The 22,812-nt window shown below is 42.8% G+C and overlaps 1 protein-coding gene across 1 annotated transcript in view; it reads right to left on the bottom strand.

Moving 5' to 3' along the window:
• Positions 1-22,812, bottom strand: part of cacna1ba (calcium channel, voltage-dependent, N type, alpha 1B subunit, a) — a 494,356-nt gene that overhangs the window by 73,546 nt on the left and 397,998 nt on the right. Inside the window, exons 27-33 of the mRNA XM_055659954.1 lie at positions 22,518-22,577; positions 20,907-21,013; positions 16,508-16,519; positions 8,634-8,730; positions 7,573-7,733; positions 5,379-5,516; positions 156-357 (exon numbers count right to left, since the gene is read on the bottom strand). Coding sequence (XP_055515929.1) covers positions 156-357; positions 5,379-5,516; positions 7,573-7,733; positions 8,634-8,730; positions 16,508-16,519; positions 20,907-21,013; positions 22,518-22,577 — 777 coding nt within the window. The remainder of the gene's footprint in view (positions 1-155; positions 358-5,378; positions 5,517-7,572; positions 7,734-8,633; positions 8,731-16,507; positions 16,520-20,906; positions 21,014-22,517; positions 22,578-22,812) is intronic.

Below are 22,812 nucleotides of genomic sequence, written 5' to 3'. Positions count from 1 at the left end.
TGTAGCTGGGACATGTTGGCCGATGTGGGCAAGTTGGGCCAAAGGGCCTGTTTCCACACTGTATCACTCTATGACTCGGAGAGGTAGCTAGTTAGAAATTCAGACACTAAATCGTGGACAGGTGAGACAAAAGCGGGTAAATCCTTGAAGCCTACCTCATTTTTCTCCAGGCTGCACTCAGACATCACCTTATCACCCTGTTCCTGGAATGTAATGATAATCAGAGCAACAAAAATATTCACAAAGAAAAATGGAAACACAACAAAATACACAACATAAAATATGGACATTTCCATGCGGTAGCTGGGGCTGGGTCCCTGGTCTTCATCCGTAGCATCCACAGAGTGCTTTAAAATCCTGCGGAGGAGAGAACAAAAACCTTGTGAGGTTAAGTAACGGTAACTCAACGTCATTTGCTAAGTAGGAAACAAGTATTCATGGAATTCACTCCAGAAAATGCATGGGTTGAGTTACTAAAATGGTGCACAAAGAAATATGAATCCTCCATGGCCTGAACTGTGGTGTAACAGTTTTAATAGTTTTGAAATATCCTTGAAATCCCATATCACAAGTTAGAACATCAAAATAAGTGGCTGCTTTTCTGCGAATCTGTCTATATGAGCAATATATTCAGTGCACCGTGTAAGTTGTATATATTTCCTTGAAAAACTTTCTCTAGATAGCTGTAAGTAAATAAATAAGCACAAGGGAATAAATCTTCCAAACTTTCCCTCAAGTTCCTACACTAACTTCAAAAACAATACGGAAACTGCTTATCCAGGATTTCTAGAGAACATGCAGCAGAGATCCCTGTGCAGGCAGCACTCTAACTTGCTGTGTACTGGGATCATCATTAAACCATGAATTATCTGTATCTCTCCAGCTCGTGAACTCGTCCCTCTGTATGATGTTGTACCTGAGATAATGATGCCTAAGTGACACTTCTAACAGCTCACTACCTTTCTCTCTCTCTCACTCCATTCGGCCTGCTATCTTATTATTCATTACAACCCCAAAGCCCGATGCCCCTCTGCATTTTCCTCCTTTACCCAACGGGTCCTCCAGCTCTACAATGGCACTCCCTTGAACCCAAGATCCGTTGCAAAACCATTCTCTCCCTGGGAATGTTCCAACTCTGTTTACTCCCCCACGCTTCCTGTCAGCTGCAGAGGTGTAGCGCTTGCGTTTGGGATCATTAATTCATTCCAAGCTGGGTTTCCAGCTCCATAGCTTGACACAAATGATGACTTTGAGCCCCCGAGCAACAAGAACATTCAAGGCTCCTCTGTAATATTACAAATCCCTCCACTACATTCCCATCCCACCCTTCTCCTCATGAACGAGCGAGTACAGCAGCAAAACTAGTCTTATTTTTGACTTAGCGGAAGATCGTAGGGTCGAATCTTTAAAAATAAACATTCTGAGAAAACATAAGAAATGCTGCTAATTTTTAAACAAATATATTTCTTGCTTTCTATCCGATGCCTGGGGCTTCTTCCATCCACCCTGTGCTCACTATTTCCTGCAGTCACATTTATAATTCACCAGCTGAGAGGGTTTCAAATGGCCCTGGAGAAACCATCAAGAAATTCAGCTGAAAAACAATGAGATTTGCTTCAAAATAGATAAAGCTTTCTCCTAGATAGTGTCAGCTCCTTATAGATAAGACAGAAGACATTGGCTGTACGTTCCATTTAGCAAGAAGACCGTTGAAACCATATGAGCATTTATCGAATGCAAGAAAATATGAACAAGAGTTGGCAACGAGGCTCTCCAAGCCTGCTCGTCCATCCAATATGATCATGTTTGATCCTTTCTACAATGCATCAGATCTGAGACCTTAATACAACAATCGTGATAAATGTATTTACCTCCACTTTAAATACTTCCAATGATTCAACCTTCACAATTCTCTGGGGTGGAAGACTCTAGCGATTCACCACCCGCAGGAGAATACATTTCTACACAGCTTGGCTTTAAATGACTGGAACTGTATCTAGTAACCATGTATGCTCACTTGTGATTCTCACACCAGCATAGACTTCTCGACCTGCCTGCTTAGAACATAGAACAGTACAGCACTGGCTCTTCGGCCCACAAATTAATAAACAGGAAGTGAATATCACCTCAAGCCACCAACATCCAGCAAACCCTAAACTGACATCTGTGCTGAGTGTGATGCCAACTAGATGCCGACCACAACTCGAGAGCAGTCCTGAGATGCTATCAATCTCATTTGAGACCCTCAGACTATCTTTGATCAGACTTTACTGGCTTTATCTCACACTGAATGTTGTTCACTTTATTCCCTTTATCATATATCGGGACACTGTGAGTGACTCAGTTGTAATCTTGTATTGCCTTTCCGCTGAATGTTCAGCATGCTACAAAAGCTTTTTACTGTTCCTCAGTACACGTGATAATAAACTAAACTAAAAGTTAAACTTGTCTCTCAGATCGGCCGACTTGGGACTGCTGAATATCCCGCGGTCTAGGCATAAGCTTAGGGGTGACCGCGCCTTTGCGGGTGCAGCCCCTAGACTGTGGAACAGCATCCCCCTTCCCATCAGAACCTCCCTCCATCGACTCCTTTAAGTCAAGACTAAAAACTTATCTATACTCCCAAGCCTTTCCTGACGTCCACTGAGTGAGGGCTATATGTATATATGTATGTAGTTTGTTTGTTTATACTGTTCTTATAACAAATGTAAAGCACTTTGGCCAACGAGAGTTGTTTTTTAAATGTGCTATATAAATAAATGTGACTTGACTTGACTTGACTATATCCTTCTATTCTTCACATATCCATATGCCTATCTAAACTACTCTTAAACGCAACTATCGTATCTACTTCCATCATCTGTTGGCAGCACATTCCTGGCACCCAGCATTTATGTGTAAAAATTAATTTGCCTTACGCATCTCCTCTGAACATACTCCTTCTCACCTTAAAGCTGTGCCCTCTGGTTTTTCCCTTGCTGGGAAAGAGGTTATGACTGTTTACCCTATCCATGCCTCTCATCATTTTATATACTTCTATCAGGTCTTCCCTCCACCTCCAAAGTTCCAAAGAAAACGGTACAAGTTTGTCCAACTTCTCCTGATAACTAATACCCTCTGATCCAGGCATCATTCAGGTAAACCTCTTCTGCACCTTCTCCACAGCCTCCACGTCCTTCCTATAATGGGGCCACCAGAACTGCACACAATACTCCATATGCAGCCTAAGCAACGTTTTATGAAGCTGCAACATGACTTCCTGACTCTGATACTCAATACGTTGTATGTTTCAATGAGGTCACCCCTCATTCTTCTCAACTGCATGAAATACAAACCCAACCTGTTCAGCCTCTCCTGACAGGCCATTCCTCGCATCTCAGGGATTAGTCTGCTGAATCTCCTCTGGGCTGCATCTAATCGTTCCTTCGTCAAAAAGACCCAAACTACGTGTGTTACATGAGGTGTAATCTCACCAACACCCTATTCAATTGAAACAAAACATTCCTTTTTCTAAACTCCAACCCTTTGCAATAAAGACCAAAATGCCCTTTGGCTTCTCAACTACTTGGCCCTGCCTGCTAACCTTTTGTGATTTGGGCACTGGATCTCTTCTCCTTTTAGTTTAGTTTAGTTTAGTTTAGAGATAAAGTGCAGAAACAGGTCCTTCGGCCCATTGGGTCGGCGCCGACCAGCGATCCCCGCACATTAACAATATCCAACACCCACTAGGGACAATTTTTACATCTACCAAGCCAATTAACCCACAAACCTGTATGTCTTTGGAGTGTGGGAGGCAACCGAAGATCTTGGAGAAAACCCACACAGGTCACGGGGAGAACGTACAAACTTGGTACAGACAGCACCCGCAGTCGGGATCGAGCCCGGGTCTCTGGCTCTGCATTCGCTGTAAGGCAGCAACTCTACCGCTGCGCCACCGTGACTACACTTTCTTGGGACATTTTCTGACAATTATGTCGCCAACACAAAGGCAGTGGGGGCCAAGTGTTCATTATGTCAGAATATTTGGTAGACATAAAATAGTCCTTGGCACAAATTGTTAACCTAATCCTTCTGCCTCGTTTATCATCGTGGGCGGGGCCCCGTGAGGGAGTGGAGGCGGGAGGGAAGAACAATGGAAAGCCAGGGTGTGGGGGAACTAGCGTGAAGCGGGGTGTGTGGGTGGGGGTATAAACAAAGGAGGAGCCAGTGTGGGTACTTTGTAACTTAGTCCATGCCGTTTATGTGGTGACTATTTACATACCTTGGGCATGCAAGCAAAGAATTTCACTGTGACGTCACATGTGACAATAAAGTATTCCATTCCAATCCATTCCATCAATTAATCGTCTGCAGTCTCTCATTAAAACACGTCCACCCACCCATCTGAAAGAAGCCTGGTCTACTGAGCTGAATTTTGAGATGCCTGATGACATTTGGAATGAAGGTTTGACCAGAATCCAAACTTGTTCGATCAATGTCAGGTATAAACTGATTCAGTTTAAAGTCATCCATAGACTCCATTACTCAAAGACCAAATTACATTGAATCTACCCAGCTATTTCTCCATTATGTGACAGGTGCAAAGGTGCAGATGGTTCTTTAACACATATTTTTTGGCTCTGTCCTCATATACAAAGATACTGGTCTGAAATATTTAAGTGGTTCTCTGGGGTCTATGGAAAAGATATTCCCCCTGATCCAGAACTGGCACTTTTTGGATGCTCAGAGACTGCTTTGTACTTCACGTCTGAAGAACAACAAGCACTGATGCTTGGTATGGTGGCAGCCAAGAAAATGATCCAAACAGACTGTAAATAATCCACATCCCCCGCTTCGAAAATGGCTCAATGAAATGATAATAGTCATACAGATGGAAAGGATATGCTTCTACAACTCCAAGATACCCAACAACGTTTTCAGTGTTTGGGGACCATTTATCAACCACCTCAAATACCAATAATTTCATCATTTCATATTATCTGTAGTGATGTAGTCCTGTGCTCTTGTGCTCTTGCAATACCTGACTGTGTAGCACCATGTGGATTGCGCCAATACTGTTATGTCTGGCGGCTTTTTCCTGTTGCCTTTTGTTTGTTTCTTTTCTTTCTCTTTTTTGTTTTGTTGTGTCAAATGAAACATTGAAAAAAAAAGACTTCCACCCTTGTATATTTTAACACACCACAGAAGTAACTTTTCTGAGGCACTCGTGGTATGAAAGTCAGCTCAGGTCACCAGTTATCCTTGTTCTTGTGCATTAGGTTCCATTTACAACCAGAGCAACACAACCAGACAATGATGTGGCTGATGCCAGTGTACTGTATTTTGCCCTCAATGATCTCCAACGACCATTGCAGTAAAATCTAACGCTGGATACTCACGTTGGCCACCCTTCGCCAGTCGACACTGTGAATAGTGTTAGCAGGGCCCACAGCACATTATCGTAGTGGAAATCATATTTCCTCCATTCTCGAGGTTCTGCCTCAATATCATCGTTGTCATAAACGAGATATTGACCCCTGCAAAGTAACGGCGGAATGTGAATACTTCCACTTTATAATTCTTTGTGACAAGAGGGAAATGCTAGAGAGCTGGGAAGGGTGTCAAGGAATAACAGATAGAACTGGAGAAGCACTTTGGTAAGTTAAAATAGAAAATAACTCGCACAGCAAATGGACGCGCCTGTAGAATGTTGTTGAATAGAGTGACCTGGATGTAATGTAGTTTCCTGAAAGTGTGATGCAATTTTCGGATTCTCAGGGCGGGGAAGGCGTTGGAAATACTTGCCTTCTTCACTCATTGAGTACAGGAGGTGGGACATCATGTTACAACTGTACGAATCACTGATCAGGCTACATTTGGGGTATTGTGTGCAGTTCAGATCACCCAACTTATAGAAGCGTGTCACTAAGTCTAAGACAGTCTAGGACTAGAGGTCATAGCCTCAGAATTGAAGGACGTTCCTTTTGGAAGGAGATGAAGAGGAATTTCTTCAGTCAGAGGGTGGTGAATCTGTGGAATTCTTTGCCACAAAAGGCTGTGGAGGCTGTCAATTGATATTTTAATAGCAGAGATAGATACATTCTTGATTTGTACGGGTGTCAGAGGTTATGGGGTGAAGGTAGGATAATAAGGTTAGGAGGGAGAGATAGATCAGCCATGTTTGAATGGCATAGACATGATGGGCAGAATGGCCTCATTCTGCTCCTATCACTTAAGCTGGAAAGGGCACAAAAAATATTTACGAGGATGTCACTGAGATAAGGGGGCTTTAGGCGAGAGATGGGTTAGGACATATTTTCCTGTAGCTTAGGAGGCTGAAGATTTACTTTATAGAGGCATATAAAATCATGAAAGGTATAGATAAGGTGAATGGCCACAGTCTTTTTCACAGAGTAGTGGAGTCTAAAACTAGATGGCATAGTTTTCAGGAGGGAGGAGAAAGATTTAAAAGGGACAGAGGGACTGGTTTTTCACATAGAGAGCGGGGGAATGTGGAATGAGTTGCCAGAAGAAGTGGTGAAGGTGGATACGATTAATAGGCATTTTAAATAGAAGGGTTTGGGGAGATTTAGGGCAAAGGCAGGCAACTGGGACAAACATAGGTGGTCAACATGGTCAGCTTTGATGAGGTGGCCCACAGGGCTAGTTTCCATGCCGTATAACTCTGACTCTAAGAAGAGGTTTGTAAAATTATGGGAGACGCAGGTGGGTTAGCCAGCCTGAGTCGGTTGTCCATGATACGGCTAAAAGTAGAGGGCACAGGTTTAAGATGAGGTTTGAAGAGGCTGTGAGAGATAATGTTTTCACACAAAGAGTGAATCTGAAATGAGCAGCCAGAGGCGGTGGTGGAAGCAGGAATAATAGCGACATTTAAGAAGCATCTGGACAGGTACATGAGCAAGGCAGAAAGTGATATCATATTAATACAGGCAAGTGATCTGAGGCATCATAGTCCATATGGGTATAGTGGACCGAGAGGATGTTTCTGTACCGTTCATCAACGCTGTAATATCCACTGGATTTACACACACAATGCTGTTACATCGTTGTGCTTTGGTGTGCCTTGTGCTACTCGCTAAATAGTATTGAGGTGACATAACTGCTACTGTCACTAACCATAACCGGTCCTGGTGTCAACCTCATGTGTATCTAATAATTCACAAAGTGACTTTCATTCAGTTTTATTGATCCTGTATATGGTGCTAAAATGTGGCAACTCGGGCACGCGTGAGCTAGGCAATAAGAATTTCACTGTGCAGTGCGTAAGTGACAACAAAGAACCATTGGTAGACAAAAATGCTGGAGAAACTCAGCGGGTGAGGCAGCATCTATGGAGCTAAGAAATAGGAGGCGTTTCGGGTCGAGACCCTTCTTCAGTCTGAAGAAAGGTCTCGACCCGAAATGTCACCTATTTCTTCGTTCCATGGATGCTGCCTCACCCGCTGAGTTTTTCCAGCATCTGCAGTTCTTTCTTAAACATAGAACCATTGAATCATTGAACTATCCGAGGGAGAATATTGTGCAAAAATTGCTTCCCGATCTTCCCTCTCATTCCAGTTTGTCACGTCTCACCTGCAATCCTTTTCCAAATCCTTGGACTCGTCAGTGCAGTAGAAGAATTTACCCTTGAAGAGCTGCACGGCAATGACAGCAAAGATGAACATGAAGAGCATATAAACGATGAGGATGTTCAGGACATTCTTCAGGGAGTTCACCACACAGTCAAAGACAGCCTGAAGGAAACACGCATTGAGTCAGATGCTAACGAAAAAAAATCGTAAACAAGATTAAATTAATTGCTGTTTTGATTAAGGAAAGTCGATATCTGGTGTGATTATCGTTAGGTTAATGGACCCAAGTTTACAGACAGTGCTCTCTGAGGAATGGGCAATAGATAGTTCCATCTTTATGTTAGGGAACATTCTGAAGGAATTCTTAGGGAACATCATTGGGTCTTTACTCACTCTCGTTATACCTTGAATGCCTAAATTGTTCTGGCTATCAATAACTTAACAACACTTTATTATTCGACATTTGTGGCCCCGCAGAGCAGGCAATCTCATTCATAGATCATTCTGGAGAGTGGGTTACAGATATTTTGAAAAGGGTGGATTGATATCTTGTTTTTGCGGAGTGTGAATTATTTAGCTCAGCTGCTAACAGAATGGGTACTATTCTCTGCCATCCATAGGCTGTGAAGGAGGTGCCCAATGAAATAGAAATGTAGCCTGAATTTGAGAAAAACCCAGCTTCTTATATCGTGTAGGAAGGAACTGCAGATGCTGGTTTAAACTGAAGACAGACGCAAAAAGCTGGAGCAACTCAGCGGGCAGGCAGCATCTCTGGAGAGAAGGAATGGGTGACGTTTTGGGTCAAGAGAAGTTGTCTCGACCTGCAAAATCACACATTTCTTTTCTCCAGAGATGCTTCCTGTCCCGCTGAGGTACTCCAGCATTTTGCGCCTATCTTCAACTTCATATATTTGTGGAATGAAAACAAGGTGACAAAAAAAACAAGGAGGTGGCTTTCCAGACTGTGGTAACTACTGTAGGAAGGAAGTATTCGCACTTTATTGTGATTTTACCAGCAGGTTGATATCTCTGCAAAAGCACAATAATTGTAGAAGTCAGTACCTTCAACTTAGGCAGACGTTTGATGGTCTTCAGTGGCCGTAGGACCCGGAGAACCCGCAGCGACTTGATGGTGTTGAGGTCCTTCCCTTTGGTTCCACTGACGAATAAAGGGTCAGAGTTAACCATCATGGAACACAAAGTAACTGAACACACTTGTGCTGCATAGCCAGGCCTGTTGCAATGCACAGACTCCCCGGGAACTCAACGTGAAGTGGAGATGGTATTGCAAGGGTTTTACATGGATTAGAATTCAAATGTCTGTAACAGGAATAAACTAGAGGATAATCACACTTAGAACCCACAAGTGAAGAAATTGAGTATATAGAGGGGGTTAGTGATAGAACAAGGGAAGAGCAGTCTCCCCTTGTTGTATCACTGCAGTCTGTAGAAGGGCCCCGACCTGAAACGTCATTCATCCTTCATCTCCAGAGATGCTGCCAGACACGCTGGATTACTCCAGCACTTTGTGTCGATCTCAGGCACCAAGACCCCTCGTTCCGCAAGCCTTGGTGTGTGAGACGGAGATGTGAGATATGCCCGGCCTTCTGAAGGCAACAGAACACGGCAAAAACAACTCATAAACACATACTGCTGTTTTCCACTAAAAACTTTAGTGAGTGGAGGTCTGTTGCATATGAGTTGTACAAACACAAATGCAGGAAATCAATGTCAGCGGAGGCAGGTGGATGATACCGAGGATATCATGGGTTATGGGGAGAAGGCAGAAGAATGGGGTTAGAAGGGAAAGATAGATCAGCCATGATTGAAAGGCGGAGTACACTTGATGGGCCGAATGGCCTAATTCTGCTCCAATCACTTGTGAACATTTAGTTTATACCAGTCACTTTGTGCTCCAAGTATGTCACCATGCGTGTGAGATACCAAAGATAATACACAACAACCGGAATGGTACCATTCGGCGCCGCTGTTTAGGCACCACCGTTTTGCCTTTTCGGGGTGTTAGGGTTACGGTTTCGGGTGTTAGAGTTGGGGTTTCGGGTGTTAGGGTTAGGGTCAGGGTCAGAGTCAGGGTCAGAGTTAGGGTTAGGGTTCTGATGAGTACAGATATTATAAACGGAGGCGCCGAAAAGTACCCGACCCCACGGCAACAGCCACTCGGGTCCAAACTCGCTACTGTCAGGCCCTGAAATCATCCCTAATGCTAAATAATCATTCAATCTCAATGAATCCTAAATCATTCAGACCTGGTGCTACATCTCTGCATCATTCCACCTCACATGGAGCAGGTTCTGGCAGCCACTATTCTGGTACACCCTGATCCTTATTTACCACCCAGACATACCGCTGTGATCTGTTCCAACGTCTGGTGCCGACTGGTCTACAGGATCGTAGGGGGGGGTTTGGGTGTGGGGATGTTTTCCACGCAGAGATAGAACCTCAATTCATATGTGACAGGAGCAGAATGTGGCTTTTCAGCCCATCAAGTCTACTCCGCCATTCAATCATGGCTAACCTATCCTTTCCTGTCTTAACCCCATTCTCCTGCCTTCGCCCCATAACCCCGGACACCTGTACTAATCAAGAATCTATCTAACTGCCATAAAATTATCCATTGACTTGGCATCCGCAGACTTCTGTTTTTAAAAAAAAGCTGGGTAACAAAAAAATCTAATAGACAAAAATGCTGGAGAAACTCAGCAGGTGAGGCAGCATCTATGGAGCAAAGGAAATAGGCAATGTTGCCTATTTCCTTTGGAGTCTGAAGAAGGGTTTCGGCCCGAAACGTTGCCTATTTCCTTCGCTCCATAGATGCTGCCTCACCCGCTGAGTTTCTCCAGCATTTTTGTCTACCTTCGATTTTCCAGTATCTGCAATTCCTTCTTAAACAAAAAAAAACTAATAGTTTGACACAGCAATTGCTCATGGATATCTGAAGTTTAAACTAAAATACAGCTCTTTGCAAGGCAGCTAAAATACTCAGAGGGAAAAGAATGATACTCTTTCTGATCACCCACAATAAAACAACAGGAACAAAGGTCAGGCAGCTCAAGTTCACGGAGCCAGTGCATTAGCTCGTATATATATTCTCTGGCCTGGGCCCTTCATCTCTCTCTCTCTCTCTCTTTCTCGCTCCTTAAATACACATTACTCAGAAACCTGGAGACACAAGAGATTGCAGTTACTCCTCAGCAAACACTTGATCCATAGCCCTTTATGCCTTGGTGATACATGGGGCTTAGACATTTCTTAAAACACTCTGAGAGTTTCTGACTCCACCATCCTCTCATTCCAGATTTCCATTATTACCTGCTGACAATAATTTTTCTTTATATCCCCTCTAAATGTAAGTAAAGCGAGATCCTTACAAAATGGCTTAGAAAAAAAACAGACACAGAGTGCTGGAGCAATTCAATGGGTCAGGCAGCATCCTGGAGAACATGGATAGACCCACCACATAAGAAGGTTCCCAACCTAAAACGTCACCTGTCCATGTTCTCCAGGGGTGCTGCCTGACTAGCCCAGTACTTTGTGTCTTATTTTCTTTAAGGTGGAAAGGATCAGGGAGGGAATGTCAAACAATAGATTGTTAGCCTGTGTTATGTTAGGATTGAGAAGTATTGAAAAGTCGAAGGACTCCAGTAAATATGTAACCTTGTACATCAGTTGTAAACATACTGAGGCAGCCATTAAGATCAATAACACATACTCAGTGATTTAAGTACTGAAGCGCTGAGCGCCTACTCGTAAGGTGAACTCATGATCATCCAGCTTTCAGCTAGAAGGGCAGCCATCATTTTAGAATGCATATTCTGATAATAAACTATTCATTTTATAGCCTCACACTTAAAATTCACCCACTGCTCTTCGACACACACTTGATTTTTGAAGGATTTCAATCAGAAGTACCAAAGCATTAGTAAGTCTAATAATTAAAACTGGAATAGAAATGCCCGCATGATAATTCTATCACGTTTCGAGCTCAGAGCTTTGCAAGTACTGATCCCTGCAGTACACCACACAGTACAGGTATCGAGTCAAAACCAACAACCTTCACCACTGCCCTCTGCCTTCCCATCCCCCGGGCCAATTTTGGATACATTTCCTTTCTCAGTCCTCGAAGTGCATCTGAAGAAGTCGCCTCATTATATCCTTTGTGGAAACAAGGAACTGCAGAGATTGGTTTGCAGAAATAAAGACACAAAATGCTGGAGTAACTCAGTGGGTTGGACAGCATCCCTGGAGGACATGGTTAGGTAACATGGATGAATAGGTGAACATGGATAGGACTCTTAGTCCCAATCTGAAACGTCACCTATCCATGTTCTCCAGAGATGCTGCCTGACCCGCTGAGTTACTCCAGCACTTTGTTTCTTTTCCTTGGATCTGATGTTCCCTATATGGACCAGACTACAGTGTGCGACCATGTCCAAAGCCTTGCTGAAGCCCATGCAGATATCATCTACATCAACTTTCTTAGTCATTATCTCAAAAAAACGATAATATGCTGAAGGTGTGTTCCTGAGCTTTACTCATCCATGTTTTACTGACCTTTGTGAATCAGTTGGATTTTCATGTTAATGCAGTAGTATCATAGTCACCAATATTAATACTACATTAATACTACCAAGAACATGCATAAATACCCGAAATTATATTCCCTGCTTCCATGGCGAGATTGGAATTCAGGTCACTAAATCCATAATCCAAGCCTTCGGAGCTAACTCAGTAAAGCTAATTTAATGACGCTGCTGCTGGATTGTGATTGACTCAATTACACTGAACTGTTTCAATTTCTTTCTTCTTGTGGTCAGTGATTCAGATGTCCTTCTAATAAAATGCATTTTTCCCCCAATCATGAAACACCAATTCACACAAAAGCATGAAATGAACAGGTTTAATTGTTCATTTCCTGGGCAAATCTGGTTGATCATCATTTATTGACAATTAATATTATGCTAAAAAGTAACACAAACAGTTAATCACCAGATATCATTTTGTTTGGTGTGTTTCATAAGCAATCACTAAGTTTATATTCAGCACGTTTGGTAAAGAAGGCATATGGTAGGTATGCTTGCGTTCCTAGGTTGGGGCATTGAGCATAAGAATAAGGAGGTTATGATGCAGCTTTATAGGACTTTGGTGAGGCCGGATTTGGTGTATTGTGTGCAGTTCTGGTCGCCCCATTACAGGAAGGATACGGAGGCTATGGAAAGGGTGGAATGATGCTTGAATTAGGGAACGTTAGCTACAGGGAGTGGTTGGACAGATCTGGATTACTTTCCTCTGGAACACCAGAGGTTGTGGGGAGGCCTGATTGAAGTATATATAATTAGGAGAGACACGGATAGGATATAGAATCGGAACCGTTTAGGGGCAGCACAGTGGCGTGGCGGTAGAGCTACTGCCTTACAGCGCCAGCGATCCGGGTTCAATCTTTACTACAGGCGCTTGTCTGAATGGAACCCACAATTGCCCGTTGTTGCCTGGAGAAGATGTGGTAACGAGAGGGATAGAAGGATGTGATCAGTGGAACTGGTAGGATGACCAGAGTTGGGGAGGGAAGGGAAGGAGAGGGGAGGGGATTGAATGCAGGAGTTATTTGAAATTAGAAACATAGAAACATAGAAATTAGGTGCAGGAGTAGGCCATTCGGCCCTTCGAGCCTGCACCGCCATTCAATATGATCATGGCTGATCATCCAACTCAGTATCCCGTACCTGCCTTCTCTCCATACCCCCTGATCCCCTTAGCCACAAGGGCCACATCTAACTCCCTCTTAAATATAGCCAATGAAGTGGCCTCAACTACCCTCTGTGGCAGAGAGTTCCAGAGATTCACCACTCTCTGCATGAAAAAAGTTCTTCTCATCTCGGGTTTAAAGGATTTCCCCTTTATCCTTAAGCTGTGACCCCTTGTCCTGGACTTCCCTAACATCGGGAACAATCTTCCTGCATCTAGCCTGTCCAACCCCTTAAGAATTTTGTAAGTTTCTATAAGATCCCCTCTCAATCTTCTAAATTCTAGAGAGTATAAACCAAGTCTATCCAGTCTTTCTTCATAAGACAGTCCTGACATCCCAGGAATCAGTCTGGTGAACCGTCTCTGCACTCCCTCTATGGCAATAATGTCCTTCCTCAGATTTGGAGACCAAAACTGTACGCAATACTCCAGGTGTGGTCTCACCAAGACCCTGTACAACTGCACCAAGACCCTGTACAACTGCACCAAGACCCTGTACAACTGCGTAATTAGAGAAATTAACGTTCATATCGCTGGGTTGTAAGCTGCCCAAGAGAAATATGAGGTGCTGTTCCTCCAATTTGCATGTGGCCTCACTCTGACAGTGGAGGAGGCCCAGGACAGAACGATCAGTATGGGAGTGGGAGTTACAATATTTGTTGTGGCCTTTTCTCGCCCTCCGGTTCCGACCCGAAACATCACCTATTCCTTTTCTCCAGAGATGTTGCCCAACCTGCTGAGTTCATTGACTCCAGCACTGTGTGTCACTCTCCAGACTGGGTAAGGATAGCAGATACCCACCGAAAAGGACATCAGTGGGGACCGTATGGGGATTTGCAACAATCCAATTGTTACATGGTAATCACAAAAAGCTGGAGAAACGCAGCGGGACAGGCGGCATCTCTGGGGAGAAAGAATGGGCGACGTTTCGGGTCGAGACCCTTCATCAGACTGATGTCAGGGGAATGGGCGGGACAGAGATAGAATGTAGTTGGGGACAGTAAGACTGGTGGGAGAACTGGGAATGCGGAGGGGATGGGGAGAGAGGGAAAGCAACCATGGCTGATGCAAGCAATTTAATTCCAGATTTATTTAGGAACTTGAATTCATGGCCCACAGCTGTCATGGTGGGATTCAAATGCAAGTGCCTGTATCCATCCTCCAGGCATATGCAGTTGAGTAATTTAAACAAGATGCTACCCTACTGAATTTGGTCAGAAAATTAATGATCTATAATTCAGGAGGTACACTGTATCTCTTTGCCTTGAGCTGTTGCTGATTTGTGCACAAATAGTGCTGAGCACTGTTAATTCTGCTGCAATATTCGGGCAAATATAAACAAAAGCAAAGTTTAATAGGTAGCAATAGATTGCCTTAACCAGACCGACGATAGAATTGTGTATTGACCAGTAAATACATTGGTGAAGAAACATAGATAATGATACAGTAAAGTAGACTTCACCTTTGAAAGGTCACTTATTGACTAGAAACTGTGCAGTGGAGAAGAATTAATTTTGAAATTTAAATCCAAGTAAGATAACAGATCTCAGATTATTCTCTGTAAAAAAGAGAGAGAGAGAGAGTCCATGGAGAGGGAACACGTGGTGTCCACGAGGACTCTGGAGGCCTTCCGTGGGCGCTGGTCACCGCATGGGGTTGAGAGTATTATGAACAATGAATGCAACGTTGTATTATAATGATACTTGATATAGTGTAATTTTTTGTTTGTGATTTGATGTGTTGTATCTTTTTGCTGTGTCGAATAAAGTCTTTGAAAGAAAAAAAAAGAGAGGGAGAGAGAGAGAGAGAGAGAGAGAGAGAGAGAGAGAGAGGCCAATTGACCAACCAATGCACATATGTTCAAATTCAGGAGGAAACTGGAGTACCCAGCATAAACCCACGAGTTCACAGGGAGAATGTGCAGACTCCACACAGACAGGATTGAACCCGGTTTACTGGACTTGTAAAGCAGCAGCTTTACCAGCCACAGATTCAGATTCCATGAAAAACACTTCGCAACAAATTCCTTCCATTGGATAATATATTCCATCTTCATACAATATACATTGAAATGGATCCAACATACAATCTATCATTCCGCCTGCTTTGGCCATCATGAAATGAAGAAAGTTTAAAAATTAACAAGTATAATATACAATGATTTTATTTGAAACTGATTTTTTTAAAAAGGAAATAATGCAAATGTGAAGTGCTTTAAATTGATTTCCCATTAGTTCTACTGTACTGGTGTTGAAAAATCAATATTAAAACGTCCAAAATGTTTCCAAAACCTGTATTTTGGTGTTTATTGACATTATTTGACGAAGGACATTCTTGCTATTGAGGGAGTGCAGCGTAGGTTCACGAGGTTAATTCCCGGGATGACAGGACTGTCATATGATGAAAGAATGGAGCGACTGGGCTTGTGTTCACTGGAATTTAGAAGGATGAGAGGATATCTTCTAGAAACATATAAAATTATTAATGGATTGGACACGCTAGATGCAGGAAACATGTTCCCGATTTTGGGGGAGTCCAGAACCAGGGGACACAGTTTAAGAATAAGGGGTAGGCCATTTAGAACGGAGATGAGGAAAAACCTTTTCACACAGAGTTGTGAATTTGTGGAATTCTCTGCCTCAGAAGGCAGTGGAGGCCAATTCACTGGATGCATTTAAAAGAGAGTTACTATAGATAGAGCTAACGGAATCAAAGGATATGTGGAGAAGGCAGGAACGGGGTACTGATTGTGGATGATCAGCCATAATCACATTGAATGGCGGTGCTGGCTCGAAGGGCCTACTACTGCACCTATTGTCCAAGTATCTATGTATTATTCTATATACATAATTTCATGTAATAATAATAAATATAGTAATAGAATAATAAAAAATAAATAAGAGATCAGATGAATTCAGATGACCAATGCACTATTTAATTATGGTATTTTAAATTCCCAAAGAGCTCACACATTCCGAACAGCACTGTGTACACCAGATCTCATCTCACATTGACTAATGAACTTGCGAGCATATGTAGACTCTGTGCTGTTGAACTGCAGTGTGAAAAATGATTTTTTTAAGCATTAAACGTATGTGTGCAATTGTTTGCTCATTAACTCACAGTGGTCACACCTATGTTAACATTAACATAGACTTAAAATATATCCTTACCCGAGAAAACTCCTGTTCTCGCACCACCGGCATTGAGGAACGAAAGGAAAAAAGAAACAATCAGTTACAAGTCAGGAAGGAACAGATTAAAAAATGATTAAACATTGATTTCTTTAATTGTTAGTGAGGGAGTTAATTACTTTTGGGATTGTGCGATACTTTGGCTGGGAACACTGTGCTTTTCATTTGAGTTTGAACACAACCCAAAATGATGGGGAAAACAACTTTGTGTCCTTCACCCGAGATTCACTAGGGTCGTGGAGGGTTGACCTCACAGAATATGCATGAGATCTACTCAAAATTCAGCACGTGTTCGCAAGCAATTCCCAGAAAGACCCAAGGTCGGCTGGCTGTGACAATGAGGCAGCACAAGCTCACAACCTTCCTTCAGCTGCCTGCGCCTTAGCACCAGAACAGTTCACACCGCAGCCAAACCGCCCAATCCTCAGTTTGATCATTCGAGGGATTTTTCTCAAAGACAATGAGCGTTCAAACCTTTCATTTGATTGATTACAATATTTTTGTTTTTAAATATTTCAAAGGATTGTTGAATCATTTTGCACAGATGGAGGCCATTCTGCCCATTGAGTAAATGCAGGAACAATCTCGTCAGTGCCATTCTCTGGTTCTATCCTGCTCACCCTACAGACCATTCTCTCGAGTACCTTCCAAAATTCTCTTTTGAAGGCAATATTTGATACCACTAGTGAACACACGATCCAAACTTGACTGAGTAAGATGTTTTTATTCCTTGCTAGGTTTTGATTGCAAAGCAACATCTAAACTACTTGCAGCATGAAAAGAGATGATATTCCTTGGAAGTTAAATATTTACAGGGTAGAAACATGGAACTGCAGGTGCTGGTTTACACCGAAGGATAAAAAAGTGCTGGAGTAACTCAGTGGGCGAGGCAGCATCCCTGGAGACTATGTTTGGGTAACCTATATTGGGTTTTTTACTTATTGTAAAAATAAATTCTGTTTGTTTATTATATTAACTTTTGAGTACCGCATTTACAAACCTGTTGTGCGGCTGCTGCTGCTGTTGCAGGAAAAGGGCCTGTCCCACTGTACGAGGTAATTCAAGAGTTCTCCCAAGTTTTACCCTGATTCGAACTTGGAGAATGTCCATAGCGGGTCCTTAGGAGTTCGTGGATGTCTCGTAGCGGCTCGTACGAGTAAAAAGTAACCATTTTTTTCATCATGAGTGTTTTTTTACTCGTGGACATTTTTCACAGTGTTGAAAAAACGTCACGGGTTTATCTGTGACCGTTACTCGTACGAGACGCTACGAGACATCCACGAACTCCTACGGACCCGCTACGGACATTCTCTGAGTTCGAATCAGGGGAAAACTCGGGAGAACGCTTGAATTACCTCCTACAGTGGGACAGGCCCTTAAGAATTTCATTGTTCCATTTCAGGATGTATGTTAATAAAACACTCTCGGCTCTCTAGCGTCCTCAAATACTGAACGCATGCCCCCAATCACACGTCGTATGTTGTTCACACATGAAAACTGAGGGCAAATGGATTTCCCCCAAATCCAATTTCTCGCCAGGACGAGAGCAGGATGGAGACTGATTGTCATGCTCTTTGACATTATGTAGCCCCTGATTTCTTCCCATCACTAATCTGAGGAAAGACATTCTCTTAATCCGAGGAAAGACATTCTTGCCATAGAGGGAGTACAGAGAAGGTTCACCAGACTGATTCCTGGGATGGCAGGACTTTCATATGAAGAAAGACTGAATAGACTCGGCTTGTACACGCTAGAATTTAGAAGATTGAGGGGGGATCTTATAGAAACGTACAAAATTCTTAAGGGGTTGGACAGGCTAGATGCAGGAAGATTATTCCCGATGTTGGGGAAGTCCAGAACAAGGGGTCACAGTTTAAGGATAAGAGGGAAGTCTTTTAGGACCGAGATGAGAAAATCATTTTTTACACAGAGAGTGGTGAATCTGTGGAATTCTCTGCCACAGAAGGTATTTGAGGCCAGTTCATTGGCTAGATTTAAGAGGGAGTTAGATGTGGCCCTTGTGGCTAAAGGGATCAAGGGGTATGGAGAGAAGGCAGGTATGGGATATTGAGTTGGATGATCAGCCATGATCATATTGAATGGCGGTGCAGGCTCGAAGGGCCTAATGGCCTACTCCTGCACCTATTTTCTATGTTTATAAGAATGGTCGCTTAGCAGAACAACTAGGAAGTCGTGTCTTTGGACACACATTCCAAATTATTCAAAACTCAGGATAAAGAGGAACAAAATGACAGAGTGACTTCACTAAACACTGTTCATTTAGCTTGAACAATGTCAACCCAATCCCTCTAAACACCAGCTTTTAGCTGCATGGGCAGAATACAATAATTTGGACAAAGCTGGAGGCGTTCCAATCATTAAAGCCCAACAAAATTAAACTGTTTCACTAAAAACTGTGAGTTGCTTATAATGAAGAAATTCATAACAATATTGCCAAGCTGCTCATCTAAACAGAGCAATTTATTTATGAGATGCATGTGATGGTGCCAGGATATTTGCAAAGAGCCTCTGGAGGCACACATAAATTGTGTGTGAATATACTTGCATAACTGAGGAATTGAATTTTTATATTAAACAATCTCATAACACTGGATCGCTGTTTACCCAGAAGCTGCCTCTTGCCTCCAGCTGTGTAAAACTGGCAGCAATGGAGCCCCGGGGTGGTTCCTCATCGACTCCGCAGTTTAGCTCAAACTCAGCACACAAGATCAGATTTGCAAACCAAATGACCATCTTAAAATGATTACTTTGACTTGTGCTTCCTCGACCCTGCAGAAGGAGATGCAAATTTTATTCAAATCTTCAGCATTCCTTTATTTATCGCAAGCCCAAACAATGGCTGCAATTGGTTAGCTATTCTATATGTCTGCGTGAAGATTTTTACCAATCTTTGCTGGTGGCACTGAGCATGGTGCTAATTTCTACACGGGGCTTGTGTTACTCTGACCTGTTGACGGATGATGGCTTGGCAAATCATAGAGTCATACAGCACAGAAACACGCCCTTTGGCCCACCGAGTCTATGCTGAACTACACTAGTCCCAATTACCAACACTTGGATTAGAGCCTTCTTTGTCTTGGTGGTTTAAGTGCTGGCTTAGATATTTCTTAAAGGTTGTTAGGGTACCTGCCTCCACCATTCACTCAGGCAGTGTGTTCCAGGTTCCAAATACCCTGTGTCTGTGTTCCACAATATGTCAAATGAAGGCAATAGCTGGAATAGCTGTAGGGAGGAAGTCTGGGAAGATGGATAACCAGCTGCACTAGGCCAGGCAGAAATAATTAAAGGGGTTATTTATTTTTACTCCGTTTTCTACTGTACCTCAGATCAACCTCAGTGGGAACTAAGTCTAAATTCCCAGGTTCACCGTCAACATAGACGAAGCTTTTGAAAAAGTCAGATGCACATGCACGATGGGGGGGGGTTGCATAAGTATTTTAAGGCTAAAGAAATGCTGAAGATTTGAATAAAATATGCATCTCCTCCTGCAGGGTCAAGGAAGCACAAGTTAAAGTAATAATTTTAAGGTGGCCATTTGGTTTACAAATCTGACCTTGTGTGCTAAGTTTGAGCTAAACTGTGGAGTCGATGAGTCGTGTATCTTGAGCAATTTGTTCAAGACACCTGAATTCACCGGGGCATAATCTGCACCCAAACTTCACAAAAATATTTTGCAGCCTGGCATGAACTGATTAGACTTGGATAATTCAGTTGCATCTGTATGATGCAGGAGGCACTAGTAATAATGAGCCTAGAGCTCACAAGGAATACAACAGAGGTAAATGTAAACGAGGACCCGGCATGGGGGGGGCCTCCGTGAGGGAGGGGAAAGTGGAGGGGGGAAGAACATAGAAACATAGGCAAAAGGTGCAGGAGTAGGTCATTCGGCCCTTTGATCCAGCACCGCCATTCAATATGATCATGGCTGATCATCCAAATTCAGTACCCCCTTCCTGCTTTCTGGATCATATCCCTTGATTCCCTTAGCCCTAAGAGCTATGTCTGTCTAACTCTCTCTTGATTACTGAACAATGGTGGACCTGGCGTGGTATACTTGTAACTTTATTTAAGTGCTCTTTATGTGGTGACTATTGCATACAATGGGCATGCAAGCAAATCATTTCACTGCGACTTGTCACGTGTGACAATAAAGTATTCATTCATCATTCATTCATACATTATTCATCATACATTCATTCAATCATTCATTCAATTCATCCATTCAATCATACATTCATTCATACATTCATTCATTCATTCATCATTCACAGGTAACTTTACTGTCCATGGGGGGGGAGGGGGGGGGGGGAGGTGCAACACAGATAGCTGAATACTGCAAAGAGCTGATGTTACTCACGTGAAGGCAAAGGCCACAAGAGCTCCGCTGACAACAATGAAGTCCAGAATGTTCCAAAGATCACGAAAGTAAGAGCCAGGATGAAGTATCAGACCTAAATTAATCATCTTGTGAAAGGGAGTGAGGTAAAGAAAAAAATAATTTTGCAAGTGGGAAAAACATAGCAAATTATTTTTATGGACTCCTGTACAAAGCTGCCGTTGGTAACAAAGAGTGTAGGGAGGAACTGCAGATGGTGCTTTAAACTTGACGACAGAAATAAAAAGCTGGAGTAACTCAGTATTATAGACTTTGGGATAAAAACTGCACGTCAGGTATTGATCAAGGCACTGGCCCCTGTGATATCAGGGACACAGATAGCTTGAGCCCTTGCAGAGAGTTGGGGGTGGGGCGGGTTTGGAATGAGACATCTTTAATAATACTCGAAGGGGTGCCAAATGTGTGAAGGGGAGGTGTACTTTGTAGGCACTGGGGGGAGTTCCCAAGTTGGAATTAAATATTTAGAGTGGGGGACATCCAGTGTCTTCATTACTATGTAATCTTCAATGAGGATCTATGAATTCCATTGCAATTGTTCCTCTCTTTTAAATGTCTATTCCAGGTCTATGTTTATGTCCTGCACTCTGTTTCCTTTCTCTATGCACGAGCTGTTTAGTTTAGAGATACAGTGTGGAAACAGGCCCATCGGTCCATCGAGTCTGCGCCGACCAGCGATCTCTGCATATTAACATCATCCTACACACACTTGGGACAATTTTTACATTAACCAAGCCAATTTACCTACATACCTGTGCGTCGTTGGGGTGTGGGAGGAAACCGAAGATCTCGGAGAAAATCCACACGGTCACGGGGAGAACTCCGTACAGACAGCGCCCGTAGTCGGGATCGAACTCGGGTCTGCGGTGCTGCAAGCGCTGTAAGGCAGCAACTCTACCATTGTGCCACCCTAAAGCTGTTGTACTCATGTACGGTTTTTGATTGCCATCATGTATGGTTACTTTCTTTGAACCCAGCTAACATGTAAAACAACGTTTGCCACTGTGCCTTGGTGCATGTAACAATAAACCAACACCATTACCAGTGACACCTGAATCTGTGGGCCAATGGTTTAGTTCTACACTTCTAGAAAATGATCACAGAGCATCTGTGAGGCTTCATCCCCAAGAGATGTAGGTGATTCTCAGGGAGGTTCAACAGGATCCTTAGAACATCCTTCAGCACTTTAAAATCCCCAAATGATTGGAAACTGAAGGAAGCAAAAGGATTTTTTGAAGGACTGTTTATCAAGAAGAATGAGTACATATGGTTTGATGAATTAACAGCACATGCTTAGGAATCATCAACTTTTGAAATTCATTCTATTTTCACAAAAAATAAACTCATTTACAGTTTTATCGCACAAGCCAACTGGGATATAGGGCTCATTTGACACAAAACTCCAGAGCTCCAAGCTCAATCTGACTGGCAGATGCCCTTATTAATCACGGGATATATTGATTGCAAAATGTTTATTTCAGTAAATGAGCCAAAGTATGATTAAATACAGGCTTTCTATCTCTTTTATATAAGAATCGTGCAGTGAATTTATGAAGAACTTATGGGAATGTTTACCTTAATCACCATTTCGAAAGTAAAGACCCCAGTGAACACATAGTCCAGGTACTTCAGAACCTAAACAGAAAATAATGTTTTAATTTCAGTCTGAGTATGCGTTGGACAGCTGCTTTCGAAGTCCCAATCGCTCTGTGCTTCATTTAATTACTTACAGCTCTGCGTTAGTGATTGAAATGGTGCGTTCGTGGAAGTCGCGAATAATACGCAGTGGATTACAGAATAATGCTGGGACAATCGGGATGAAATGGGAGAAAAATCAACAGCTGAACAGTGAGGCTGTGAATTACCTCAT

The sequence above is a fragment of the Leucoraja erinacea genome, chromosome 31 (genome assembly GCF_028641065.1).
Source record: "Leucoraja erinacea ecotype New England chromosome 31, Leri_hhj_1, whole genome shotgun sequence".
NCBI classification, from domain to species: domain Eukaryota; kingdom Metazoa; phylum Chordata; class Chondrichthyes; order Rajiformes; family Rajidae; genus Leucoraja; species Leucoraja erinaceus.
This window is presented reverse-complemented; position numbering and strand designations above follow the sequence as displayed.